We start from the raw sequence: 13,900 nt of genomic DNA, 5'->3' as shown, positions 1-13,900 counted from the left end.
GATGACATGAGTATCAGATCTTTACTTAAAACAAAAAGCTTGACCCAGAATATTTAACATGACGACTGGTTTAAAACAATATTTCATACATGTAATCTATATTGAGCCTTTGTCTGATATTGTTTAGCTTTTGTCTATTCCATTTCATGTTTTCCCCANTATCTGAACCTTGAATGGAAAAAGTGCAGAGTGTCTTATTTGCCAAAATATAGGAAACAGATGCTATAAATAAAATCTATCAAGAAAAAGTTGTGCCACAATCATGTATTATGATTTTAATAAATATAAAGTTAATGAGTTAAATCAGTTTTTACCTCACTGTGACATTTAACTCTTTCAAATGCAAAATCCAGACAACCTGCTTTCATATCTGCTACATTACCTTTTTTAATTGTAATGTATTTTTTTATTGTTTTACTCACTTTACATTCCATTTTCTGTTTCCCACTCACTCCTCCCACAATTCTTTTTTTTTTGTGTGTGTTTTTGTTTGTTTGTTTGTTTTTCCGAGACAGGGTTTCCCTGTGTAGCCTTGGCTGTCCTGGAACTCACTCTGTAGACCAGGCTGGCCTCGAACTCAGAGATTTGTCTGCCTCTGCTTCCCAAGTGCTGGGATTAAAGGCATGTGCCACCACGCCCGGCTCCTCCCACAATTCTTCCTTCCATCCCTCTCCCCTTCTCCTCTGAGGAGGTGGAGGCCCCCCTGGTATTCCCCTTTCCCTGCACATCAAGTCTCTGTGAGGCTAGGTGCATCCTCTCCCACTGAGACCAGACAAGGCAGCCCAACTAGAAGAACATAATCCACCTACAGGCAACAGCTTTTGGGATAACCTCCACTCCAATTGTTTGGAACCCACATGAAGACCAAGCTGCATATCTGCTTCATATGTGTGGGGAGGCCTAGGTCCAGCCCATGTATGTATGTATGTTCTTTGGTTGGTGGTTCAGTCTCTGAGAGCTCCAAGGGTCCAGGTTAGTTGACTCTGTTGTCTTCCTATGGAGTTCCTATCCCCTCAGGGGCCTCAATCCTTCCATAAGAGTCACCAGCCTCCATCCACCATTTCTCTGTGGGTGTCCACATCTCTCAGAGTCAGCTGCTGGGAGAAACCTCTCAGAGGACTGCTGTGCTAGACTCCTGTCTGCATGGTTCAGGATTCACAGGTCTGATGAAGGTGGGCGGAGAGAGGAGAGGAGAATGGAGAGCCCTCTGGGATAGCAGACTGCTTAGGGCAGCTTGGCTTGTTCCAGAGCCTACATTATCTTAATTCATAGGGTCTGCTATAGACATTCATCTTTCAAACAGAAAACGAGCCAGATCATTAATGATGGGATCTGGCAGACTGCATCTGAAAAGCAGGTTTTAATGAGAGACAGGTTCAGGACAGCTCAGGACAGTCTGGGTTAGTAGAGGATGGGGAACACTATGAAGCAACAATCCAACCTTTATTTGGGGGGAAGGGAGCTATGTATTATTGCTCACTGTGTAGAAATACTGCCTCTCAGAATACACAAACAAAATGTATTTCCTTTTTACTTTACTTTATTATTTTTAAAATTGAAATAGAATTACATCAATCCCTTTCTCATCCTTTGTCCACCTGTTACCCTCCCTAAATCCCCATTCTCCTCTCAAGTTGATAGTCCCTTTCCTTTGATTACCAATGTTACATATGTGCATGTATATATGTAGATATATATGCAATCTGCTAAGTCTATTTTTGTTGTTTATATTTCAAAGCTGACCAGTTTGCACTAGATAACCAGTAATGGGGCCCATCTTGGGAAAAGCTAATTCTCCTTCTTCCAGAAGTATTAGTTGTCTGTTGTTCTTTGTGTAGGGGTGGGTCCTCTTGCAATTTCCTCTTTCCATGTTAACAGTCCCATTGATGTTGCTATTGCTTTGGTTTTATACAGCCATTTCAAGGAGAGACTGAACCAGAGAATTTCTATTCCCAATGATTATCAAGCCATCTGAGACAGTTTTAAGCTGTGAGTTAGCAGAGATGTGATATCAATTCACTAAGTACAGAACTATCCACTTTATGGACTTTCTGATGGCCCAAAGAAAGTAGATATTTGTTAGGCATACTTGTGGCATCAATCCAATCTAATCTCATTATGGAGATCTCTGAGAGACCATGGTGTCCTATTGGAAGCCACTTATTGTCAGAGAGGAAATCTGTCATTTGCCTGCTATTATAAATAGACAATTTTCTACCCAAAAGAGAAGCAATGTTAAAAAATGTCCAGTGAATGTATCATAGGCTTGGATAACAAAGAAGATGACAGAGTTATCATAAAATCTTTTGGGTATTGATACCATAGATAGTAAGGTTTATCAAAGTATGGATGATTAGGATGCAGTGCCCATGATAATGTACCAGGGTCAAAGGATGGTACCCTAAGCTGTGTGTACTGGACCGCTTATATAGGGGCAATGCAGGCAAACAGAAGCAAGGTACAGCCTATATGTGAGAGGCACTGGTCTTGAGTTTATGATCAAGTGACTTTGGACACTAGGCCAGAGTGTGAATAAAAAGAAGTGAACCTGAGGACTGATGAAATGATGCATTAGTTAAGAGTGTGAACTACTCTGTAGTGGACCTGGGTTTGATTTCTTAACACCCACACAATGGCTCACAACCATGCACAATTTTAGCTCCAGTGAATTAGATACATCTTCTGATCTCCATGGGCTCCTTCACACACCTGATGCACATACATACACTCAAACACACATTTATAGATAACATTAAATAAATGATACATGTGTGTGCATGCATTGTGACAATTATTCAGCTTATACTTAAGAATTATGCCTCTTTCCACCTCCACTGTAAACCCACAGTTGTTGTGAGAAGGGATGCCATTGTCTTATGTAATGTTGCTGCTCATAAGTTTCCCTTCCTTGTCAAGAACATCTCACCCATGATCATGTAAGAAACTAGAATTAAACTGGGATCACACATAAAATGAGTGTGCGGCAGAAAGGCAGAGATCTGTTGGAGAAAGGGTTTCAGTGTGAGAGGGGTGGGATGAAAGTGGGGACTAGGAGATGAAGAGACTAAAATTTCTTGCATCTTTCTATAAAATTGTTAACCATTAAAAATTAAAGAATTGTGCAACTTTATGAAAACCATAGCTAGTTCCAAGGAGCTGAAGAAACAATGATCCACTTAGAACACTATTTCCATGATTAATCCTCAACCTCTTGCTCATAGTTTTTCTGCTCCCTCATTCTGAAGGTCCCCTAGCCTTGTGGGAAAGAGTGTAATATGTATACCTCATGTAGGACTGAACTCCGGTCTCTTGTTCTCTATACTTTGACCTGTTGAGGTCTCTGTGTTACCACCATCTATGGCAGGGAGAAGCTTCTCTCTCTCGAGGGCAGAGAGATGCAATTACCTACAGATCTAGCAGTAAGATTTTAGGAGTCATTTTAACACTCTGTCCAAAGGGAATATTGGGAGGATGGCTCACTAGTGAAAATGTTAGTTGATCAAAGTGTAAATCACTAATTTAACTTCCATATCATTCTGGTAATTCATTGGTAATAACATTATTACAGAAAGTAGAGTCAAAATAAATTTGTGAAGAAATAGCCCAAGTCACATCAGAGAACAAAGGTTATGCAAAACAGTCACTTATACATTTCAGAAAGCAATGCTTGTATGTACATATGTTAGTTCTTCTAGTCAACCTTAATATTATAATTAGTTCATGACAACCGTACTACCATAAGTTCATACACTTCTGTGCTGAAAGGACTATGAAAAGAATCTTTGACTCATCCCTCAACTTTACCACAGTCCATCCCCAAAGTGTTACTGAATCTTACCCAGTGAAATCACCTTGACAATGGCCCTGCGGATCTGTTGGGTCTTGATACTGTAGATAACAGGGTTCATCACTGGTGGAAAAAGCACAGACACTGTGCCCATTAGGATGTGCACCAGGGGTGAGGTGTGCTGTCCAAATCTATGCACAATGGACAGGCCCAGAACAGGAACATAAAAACAGAGCACAGCCAGGATGTGGGAGACACACGTGTTGAGGGCCTTGAGCCTCTCCCCTGCAGAGGCAATGGCTAGCACTGTGCGGAGGATGACAGCATAAGAGAGCAGGATGAAGAGGACATCTGAACCCATGGCCAGCATGATGATGCACAGACCGTAGAGTCTGTTGAAGCGTGTGTCAGAGCAGGCCAGGCGGATCATGTCCTGATGAAGACAATAGGCATGGGAGAGAGCACCAGAGTGACAGTAGTCAAATGTCAGTAGGTGTAGTGAGGGTGCGGCTGTAATAGCTGCACTCCGCATACCCAGCACCACGCCTATCAATGCCACACGGGGCCCAGTGAGCACAGATGCATAGCGCAGCGGGAATCGGATTGCTACCAGACGGTCCAGAGCCATAGCAAAGAGCACTGCTGAGTCCATGAAGGAGAAAGAGTGGAGGAAGTGCTGCTGGAGCACACATGGCACCAGACCCACCATCCGGGCATCAAACCATAACACCCCCAACACAGAAGGCAGCGTTGACATGCACAGGCCCAAGTCTGTCATGGCCAAGATGGCCAGGAAGTAGTACATGGGCTGCTGGAGGGAAGGTTCTATTCGAACCAGATGCAAGATAGTGGCATTACCTATGATGGCTACAAAGTACCCCATAAGTATGGGCAATGAAATCCAGTGATGAGCCCATTCCAGACCTGGGAAGCCGGTCAGTAGAAATATAGCGTAACTGAAGTTGGCATGTGGTGGAATAGACACCTTCATTTCCAAGAGCCTGATACAATCTGGGAAAGAAGGCATTCGGTCAAAACTTAGGATAGTAAGTATGAGCTCTCCCAGTGACACAGGGAAAGTTTCCCACTGAGTGTTCTATCTGGTCTCCATTAGACTCAAAGGCCTCTTAATTAACTACTCTCTTTACAAGCTGGATACACCCTTTTCCTATTTACCCATCGGGTTTTTTGTTTGTTTGTTTTGTGTGTGTGTGTTTGGTTGCCGAGTAACATACAGCTTCACTTAGTGACATTAAACATGAATAGATTTTTCTCTGCCCATGACAAATGAATACATGATTACCTCGAATTTCTTTAAACAAACAAAAAACAAAACAGGTATAGCTGATGGTTTAAATTCCTTCTCAGATGGTCTTTGTCTGGCCTTACTTTTGTTCTTCTTCTGTACAATAAGTTTTTTTTTTTTTTTTTTTTTTTTTTTTTTTTTTAACATTTCTGAACAAATTGCCGATCACTGGAAAGGTTTTCTACTTTCATCTCCCCATTTTAATCTTCTGGCTATTAGATACTTGCTGCATTGTCTCTGTGATCAGAAGATGACCTATGCTCTTCTTTCCAAATCCAGGTCTTCTCAAGGAACTCCCAGCTTTCCCTGACCAGAATCCAGGCTCACATATACCAGTGTCCCTGAGCATTCTCTTCTTCAGAGAGCTATAGATGTTATATCTACTCACTCTGGGTCTTTAAAGACACATAGTCACCCTTTACTGAGATTACTAGTTACTTAAAGGTAACAGACTCCCTAAGTGATCCTTGAGGGTAAAGACTTTCTAAGTGCCAGCTAGAAATTAGTCACTAATTATCTTAACATGCAATGTCAGAGTCACAGGCACACTAGATCTCTTCTACCTTTTTGATGGTTTTTCTCATTAAACATTTTTATACAATACATATTGACCATATTCTTATTACGCCTTCTATCTCTGTAAAGCTTTGTCTCCTTAGACTGGAGTCCTGATGGATTGTACACAGCTTTATTAGAAACAATTAGAGCAATGTTTCTAAAACAGATTTAAAGTGTACAATTTTAGTAAGTGAATGGAGAAGCAACAGCAGCCAAACCTTGCTCTTGTCCTCACAAGTTCTCATGGAGGGCACCCAGGGCAATGCTCACATGCCAAGCCATGTCTCGGTGTCTGCTATAGCACTTGCTTTCATGCTTCTATTAACGAAACAACTCAATGATGTTTCCTATTGAAAGGAAATATGTGAGATTTAATTGATACACTATATGTGCAGAATTTAGGACAAGGTCTGGAAGAGAAAAAGAAATATAAGTGGATTCATTGTTATTGCTCCTGATCCAGAACTGGTTCCTAGACTTTACTTCTTTTAATCCACAGAATAAAATTCATTTTTTATTTCATGTAATGTGTTAAATGTCAGCAGCTAGTGCTTATGAAGGGCCAGTGACATACTGGGGGACTCAGAGGTTATAATACAATTGAAAAGAATGAAAAAAAACATAGTAAGGGAAAGCTTACAGTTTAAGTCAAGAAAAAAATAGGTTGAGGGATGAGTTGGCAAATGAGATTGAAGAAAGGGTTAAGGTATAGTCAGAGTAAGATAACTGAAGGTTAAAGTACATACTGGTGTCCTTTATAAGAATATGTAAAGTTAGATGTTATGGTGTCATGGTCAAAGAAACAGGGGAGGTTAGGTGTCCAAGAAAGCAAAATAATTCAAGTGGACCAGCTCTGAAATGACATTGGGGAAGATACAAGAGAACAGAAGGCTGAGTGTTAGAGGGAAGGGAAGTTATGAAACTTAGAGGGAGAATCTGAGGAGCAGAGGATGCTGGAGACATGGGGAAGAGAGAGAAAGGACAAGAGCTTGAAAGATGGGCATCAGCATGTCAGAGAAATGTATAGTGCAAGATTTGGGGGAGGAATCGATGACGTAGAGATGTAGAGAGAGAGAGAGCTTGCATAGATGGAAAGCTTTAGAAGAGTCAAGAGAGGCCTGGGATCAAGAACAGATGGGGAAAGGCAGAGGAGACACAGAGGGAGGGACACAGTGGGATGTGAAAAGGGAAAAAGGTTGAAAAAAACAGCAAGGAAGAAAGGTGGGGAGGAAAACAAGCAGCGGAGGGTTGGCATTGTGTGAAGCCTGGAAGTCAGTATCCAAGGGAGGATGGAATTAGCATCCTCACCTCAGTAAATACCAAGAAGTGATGCTGTTCTCCTGCACAGCAGGTATGGTGTGATGGCTGAGGGTACTGGCTCTGGTGTTAGACCTCCATTCCAGCCATAGCTGCCTTGTCTATTACCTCGTGCTTAGGCATAAGATCACTTAGTCTCATTTTTTTTTTTTTTTCATCTGGGAAGTTGAAACTTCACAGTTTTCCAGATTGCTAAGTCATTTACATGCAGTTTTAAGGTGACTTATACTCAATATATGTGGATTACTGGGTACAATTTCCAATACTACATTCTTCTTAAAAATTATTTCATAATATTTTTCTCTTACAAGCTGGGTATGGCTCTTCATGTCTACAGTAGGCAAATTCAGTACATAGTCTGACAGTGGTGAGTGGACATATTATACTTGAATGCCTGACACTCTAAGCATGATTTGGGACAAGCCACCTACATGGTTTCCTTCAATGATGGATAATTTTCATCCATGTCTTATCTGCCTTTACAGGAAAATGATGTGGGTTATTGAACTTTGAAAAAACTTGGTCTAAAATGGTGGAAGCTATGTTAGTCAGGGGTACAGTTATGGAAACTACACTTTCTAGTCTGAAGAAGACTGTAACCCTTCCACTATAAAGTACAGCCCTGTAGCAAGCCCAGATTTCTCATCCTAATAGAGCATGGAGCAAGCACAGAACAATGACCCAGTCACAGATTGGCCATTGCTCTGGGAGTTTCTCTATCTTATAACTCTCCAAATAGTTCTGCTGGATGTGAGCTATCATAGAGGGCTCTGGGTAGGCTCCTACTATCATAATCCAAGTGGTCTCCATCAACTCACGATTTTGTACAGCTTCTTTCCAGGCCCTTCAGCTTTCCCCTCTCTTGCACCAGCCTCTTCTGACTTATTCAGTCTAATGCATTGCATACTGCACTGGGTTCTATAAGGCCCTGGTGTTTCACCTTTGGGCCCTGGGGACCCCTGAGAATTCTGCTTAGATTGACGCAGATCTTGCAAACATAAAAAAAAAAAACACTGAGGATCTTTCAAAAACTTAGCCTGGGTGTCTCAGTTATCTTCAGTGGAAATGTAGTAGTGGCCTGGAAGTCCCACAGGTGATGCTTCAGAGAATCCAGGTGGTCTGTCACTCTCTCCTCACATCACTGCCATCTTTTTTAGATGACACATTGGTTTACCTTCAGCTTTCCCCCTTTCCTTTCTCTAGCATAGCCCTTGAGATCCCCCTGGTGACCATATAATTACTCACACTCCTGAATTCAGCAAATAGCTAGCGATTACAAGTCTGCTCAGATATTTGGACACCAAAATCATTAAGAACGAATCCATGTCTTTGAGAAAACAGGAAAAGGATGTCAAGAGCCCACGTGACAGATGAAGGAGATGTGAAAAGGTTCTGAGTCATCACTAGGTGATACATGAAGGTATATGATTATCAATTGCATGGACAATTATATCTTACCAATGCTGTGTTACCCTGAAAACCCCAAGAACCCAAATAATATTAAACAAGATGAGGGTCTGTCCAGACCATTTACAACAGTGAATCCTTTGCATGGATAAATGTGCTTATGATAAATTTTGTTTGCTTTTGTTTCTAAATTACTGTGATATAAAAGCACAAATTTCTGCCATCATATAGAACATGCTATATTTTGTTATTTGGGAAGTTATTTTGCCTCTTGGCCCCAGATGATTTATCTGTAGATTATTGAGTATTTAAGAGCACCTATCTAGTAAGGTTACTGTTAGTTTACATGCTATGTAGCACATTGAGGCTTTGTAATGATTCCTAGACCACATTATGTGTTTAAAATAGCTTCTAGCCTCAATAATGCTCTGTACCTGAAAGCAGTACTGGGATACAGGTCTATCTACAAGTTAAAGGTACTATAGGGGATTTACATGCATTATCCTATGGGGGAGATATATGTGTTATCCATTCAATAATCTAGGGAATCTATTGCTCTAAAATGAGCATTACAAACCCGTCATTTTTATTTTGCTGTTTGTTTTTTTTTTTTAAGATGGTGTTTTTATTCTATTCCACATGGATGTCTCTGAGTGGGTGTGTGAACCTGAACACAGTTGTCCAGGTGTCAGATTCCCTGGGAGCTCAAGTTTTAGAGGTTATGAGCCACCTAACCTGAGTGCCATAAACAGGAACATAATATATATATATATATATATATATATATATATATATATATATATATATATAGGCATGTAAACCCAGCCACCACCACATACACACATAAGATTATCCAGAAACTAAGAGATCAGGATTTAGAATATGACTCTTGGGAAGCCTTGTGCAATGTTTGATGTCTCTGTATCAACAAATCATTTTTTTTTTTTTTGTGACCGTGTCTCTTTTGCTATCATTAACACTTATTAGTTAAGATACATTATGTACCAGACATTGAATTTATAGCACATAGATTTATTAGTAGTAGATGCATCTATAATCATTGCAAGGAGTTTAAATTAGTCTAATATCCTAATGGGCATATGCACACAATACATGAACATACAAGCCACATGTTATTCATGACAAAAGTTAACATGGTAAATATGGAATACTATGAAAACAAACAGTCTTGTCTGCTCTGTTTTTAGAAAACTGCCTGTCATTTAGGAAGTAACATTGAAGGTGAAACTAAACATGGATTATGATCAGTTGTAGCAGGGTAGGGCTGGGTGCTCTGCTGATTTAGAGGTCATATATCCTGAGCAATTGTGACCCAACATGTTTGTCACCGTTTATTTGACTGAACATGTTCTCCAGCACATCACTGTGCAGCATCTCACAACTACAGCAGCCCGATATACATAATGGCTTCAGCTTAACATTGAATTGAGTTGTAGGATTCAAGAGATTAAAACAAATGAGCAAGATAAAATCAGAGATGAGCAGACTCAGGAGGAGTTTCAAGGGCTTCTACCAGAGGAATGATCGTAGGAGAACAACTTCAGGAAGAGTTGAGGGATTGTTTCTAAACCACTTTAGGGGAAGTGTGTCAGATTTTGATGAATTAATGTGAATCTGGGGTCTGACAGTAGGCTTAATCAGAATAGAAAAAGAAGAAGAGGACTTTGGCCAAGCAGGAAAGATGGGAAGAAAGAGGCATCATAATTTAAGAAAAAGAAGGTCTGTGTTCTTGAGCCACAACTGGAAAGAAAAGAAACATATTTGCATATTATTTATTACTTGGAGGTTGAAGCTCTCAGGATGCTGGGTGTTATGATAGATAATTAATGTGATAGAGTTTTGACTTATTAGAGTAAGGGCATCCAGTTCTTCATTTATCCCCAGGACTCAGAATTGACCTTTCTAAAACCTAGGAACCTGACGATTGCTCTTCGGATTTCCTTTGTCTTAATACTATATATGACTGGGTTAAGCATGGGTGGTACAAAGAGGTAGATGTTGGCCATGAGAAGATGCACAGCAGGGGGAGCATGTTTTCCAAAACGGTGTACCAGGGACAGCCCCGTCATGGGCACAAAGAACACAAGCACAGCACACAGATGTGAAGTACATGTTTGGAATGCTCGGATCTGCTCCTCTTGGGAAGCCAGACCAGCCACCGTGTATAGGATGAATCCATAGGACAGCGCAATGAGCACCAGGTCTAGCATCACGGTGAACACCACCAGTGACAGTCCATATAGGTTGTTGAAGGTGGTGTCCACACATGCCAGGTGTATCACTTCCTGGTGTAGACAAAATGAGTGGGAGAGGACGAGAGGTCCACAGTAGGGAAAATCCTTCAGGAGGAGCACAATTGGGATAAGGGCTACAGGCCCCCTGAGGATGACACATAGGCCTGCCCTCATTACCCTCTCAACGGTGATAATGGCTGAGTACCTCAGTGGGTGGCAGATGGCCACAAAACGATCAAAGGACATGACAAGGAGCACTGCAGACTCCATGAAGGAAAAAGAGTGGATGCAGAACATCTGGATTTGGCAGGCTCCAAAATAAATGCCATGGTAGTTGAACCAAAAAATACCCACCATGGTGGGCAAGGTAGACACTGACAGCCCCAGATCAGTGAGTGCCAGCAAGGAAAGTAGATAGTACATGGGTGTGTGCAGACGAGGGCTGGTCTTAATAATCATCAGAATGAGACAATTGCCTGAAATGGCCACCAGGTACATCAAGAAAAAGGGGATGAAAATCCAGTGTTCAAAGGCTTCCAAACCAGGAAAGCCACTGAGGTAGAACATGGGGCTAAAATGAGTAATATTGGATAGGACCATGAATTGAGAAGTGAAAAGATACCTTGCTGGAATTTCTCAAGGATAGACCTGAAAATAAATGGATATTTCTGATTATTAACAAATTCTTCAGCTTCACAAACACACTCTCTCAGGAACTTTGCAATGATCTCTCCCTTCATATCTTCAACCCCATTCACCAGCCTCCCAAGTGCTGGGATTAATGGCGTGCGCCACCACTGCCTGGTAGGTTTCTTCTTATATGTTCTTCCCTTTCTTTTCTCTCTTTTCCTTCTTTATTATTTTTCTCTTTATTTAGAGAGAAAGAGACATGGTTTTTCTGTGTAGCCCTGACTGTTCTGGAACTCACTCTGTGGACCAGGCTGGCCTTGAACTCAAAGATCTGTTTGCCTCTGGCTCCAAAGTACGGATATTAAGGGCATAAGCCACCATCACAGGGCACTTACATTTTTTCTAGTCTTTTCTACTAGATTTTTATCATGCCCATTCCTTAAATATGGCCGTTTTCATTTTTAGGCATTTTCTAAGATTGTTCTAATATTTCTCCTTAGTCAATATAAATGACTCATGATTTCATTTTACACTCTTTTTCTGAGAATTTAATCTGTGACTCAGAACTTTTCTTTTAACTTCCAGATTTGTATGCAGTAACATCTACAGATGTGTAAGTTGATGTTTCACAGCTTTTTTGACCATTGTTTTTTACTGTTTTTTTTAAAAAACAGTTTTTAAAACAGTTTTTAAAACTGTTTTTGAACAGTGTTTTTTAATTGTTTTGAATTCCATTATACTTAAACTGTGGCCAAGTAGAAGCCAACGATTTTGTCTTTCAACAATTTTTTTCTATTATTTTATGCTTCTTATCTTAGGGGTATAAGTCATATTGTTGCTTTTTATATTTGCAATGGTGGCAATGTAATTCTGATTATGGCTTCCTTTACCCCAACTCTTCCTAGATGCTTTCTACCTCCCCACTCACCCAAATCCATACTGTTTTTTTTCTTTCTCTCATTACTGTATGAACAGGTATCTAATACTAATAATAAAACAATATAAAATAAAACCAAAAACAAACCAGAGACTGATGAAACAAACTATGAGGACAAAAGAACCAAAGAAAAAGCACAAGAAGCACATATAGATGCAGAGACACATACTTTGTACACACAGAAATCCCATAAAAACATAACACTGGAAACCATAATATACATGCAAAAGACTTAAGCAGAACGAAAGTAAAAAAGAAAGACAAAAGGAGAGAAACACAGAAAGAAACAAAGAAAAAAAGATAGAAAATGTCCAAACATAGCATTATGAGACATGGAATCTCCAAAAGTGCCATTGATTTTGGGCAACTGTATCTTATAAGAAGTAACTTCTAGCAGAGAAAACAGAACATAAGAATGTCTGAAGTGGATTGCAGCTTAACTGCTTGATTGACTGGAAAAACAAAGGGGCATGCATAAGCAATGGAAGAAGTAGAGGGTCCTGGTGAGAAAAGAATTTGAGACAATAGCTTAATCTAGATTATGTATGACTTCACAGTGCATGAGAATTGTCCTTAACTGTTTTTGACTTTCATTATGCTTAAACTGTGGCCAAGTAGAAGCCAACAACTGCAAAAACAACAACAACAAAGAGAAGAAACATTTTAATAAGATAGGAAAGAAGCCAGGGAATTCTGTTCAAGCATGTACTACAGGAGGTGTCCAACAAGTGTCTGTAGTGTTGATAAGAAATCAATATAACAGGAGCTGAGAAAGGACCAAAGTTTAATCAATATGGAAGCCATTGATGATCAAGATAGGAGCAGTTCCAGCAGAGTGGTTGAAATAAAATCTTACTCTAAGACATCAAGGAGAAAGAGGGAGAGGAGAGACAAGTGTATCAGAGCAATGAGGCAGGATTCCATGATGCAGATGGTCTTTTTTTCTGGCTTACATATTCAAAGTGTAATCAGTAAGTGTTAATGCGTATTTCCCATCACTACATCTAGCTACTTACATGAAATAAGTTAAAGAGGATTTAAATAATCTAGATTGAACTTTGGCTAAGTCAGCATGATCTGAATACAGAGTATATATATGCAAATAAATGATTAATAGTGATGATGTACTGTAGAGAATATCAAAGGTTAAAAATACAGTTAAAATATGAGAGGAGGAGGGATAATGACCAGAAAGTAGACTTTCTAGATCATGGGTTAGGCTTAGTCATTGATTTTAGGTACATTATACAATTCTTGATGAGATCTTGAGGGAATAGATGCAACAGTTAAGTTACTAAGAAGTATATCATGATGATTATGAGAGTGAGACAAGTTAGAATGTGCTAGAGTCTGCAGTGATTCGCTGGAGGAGGTGAATCACATAAGGAGGAGCGTGTGACAATGTATTAGATGGTGCATAACAGCTCATGGGAGGATATTGCAAGAATGAAAACAAAACAAAACAACAACAAAACTAATGTCGGTGGCCTAAGAGGGAGGCAGAAACAAATTTCTGAGATCAAGGCCGACCTGGCCTACTGAGCAAGTTCTGGGACAGTATGAGCTGCACAAAAATGCCTTGTCTCAAAAAACTCAAAGAAAAATTTTAGTTAAAACAAACAAACAAGAAAAAGATGAACATGACAAAGATGAGCCCAGCTCACTTCAGCCAAGGAGTGAGAATATTTTGCCCACCTATCCTC

At 40.1% G+C, this 13,900-nt stretch overlaps 2 protein-coding genes across 2 annotated transcripts; both read right to left on the bottom strand.

Moving 5' to 3' along the window:
* Positions 1-3,824: 3,824 nt before the first annotated feature.
* Positions 3,825-4,778, bottom strand: LOC110319756 (olfactory receptor 51L1-like). The gene has a single exon (XM_021195334.1). The coding sequence runs from the start codon at positions 4,776-4,778 to the stop codon at positions 3,825-3,827; it is 954 nt and encodes a 317-aa protein (XP_021050993.1).
* A 5,492-nt stretch (positions 4,779-10,270) lies between these two features.
* Positions 10,271-11,230, bottom strand: LOC110336249 (olfactory receptor 51M1-like). Its single transcript, XM_021218714.1, has one exon. It carries the CDS (start codon positions 11,228-11,230, stop codon positions 10,271-10,273), a length of 960 nt encoding a protein of 319 aa, XP_021074373.1.
* Between the last annotated feature and the right edge of the window lie 2,670 nt (positions 11,231-13,900).

The sequence above is a fragment of the Mus pahari genome, chromosome 1 (genome assembly GCF_900095145.1).
Source record: "Mus pahari chromosome 1, PAHARI_EIJ_v1.1, whole genome shotgun sequence".
In the NCBI taxonomy this organism is placed as follows: domain Eukaryota; kingdom Metazoa; phylum Chordata; class Mammalia; order Rodentia; family Muridae; genus Mus; species Mus pahari.
This window is presented reverse-complemented; position numbering and strand designations above follow the sequence as displayed.

Bases quoted from the DNA above. Each gene is read 5' to 3' on its own strand.
- LOC110319756 (XM_021195334.1), bottom strand. From the start codon at position 4,778: ATGAAGGTGTCTATTCCACCACATGCCAACTTCAGTTACGCTATATTT.
- LOC110336249 (XM_021218714.1), bottom strand. From the start codon at position 11,230: ATGGTCCTATCCAATATTACTCATTTTAGCCCCATGTTCTACCTCAGT.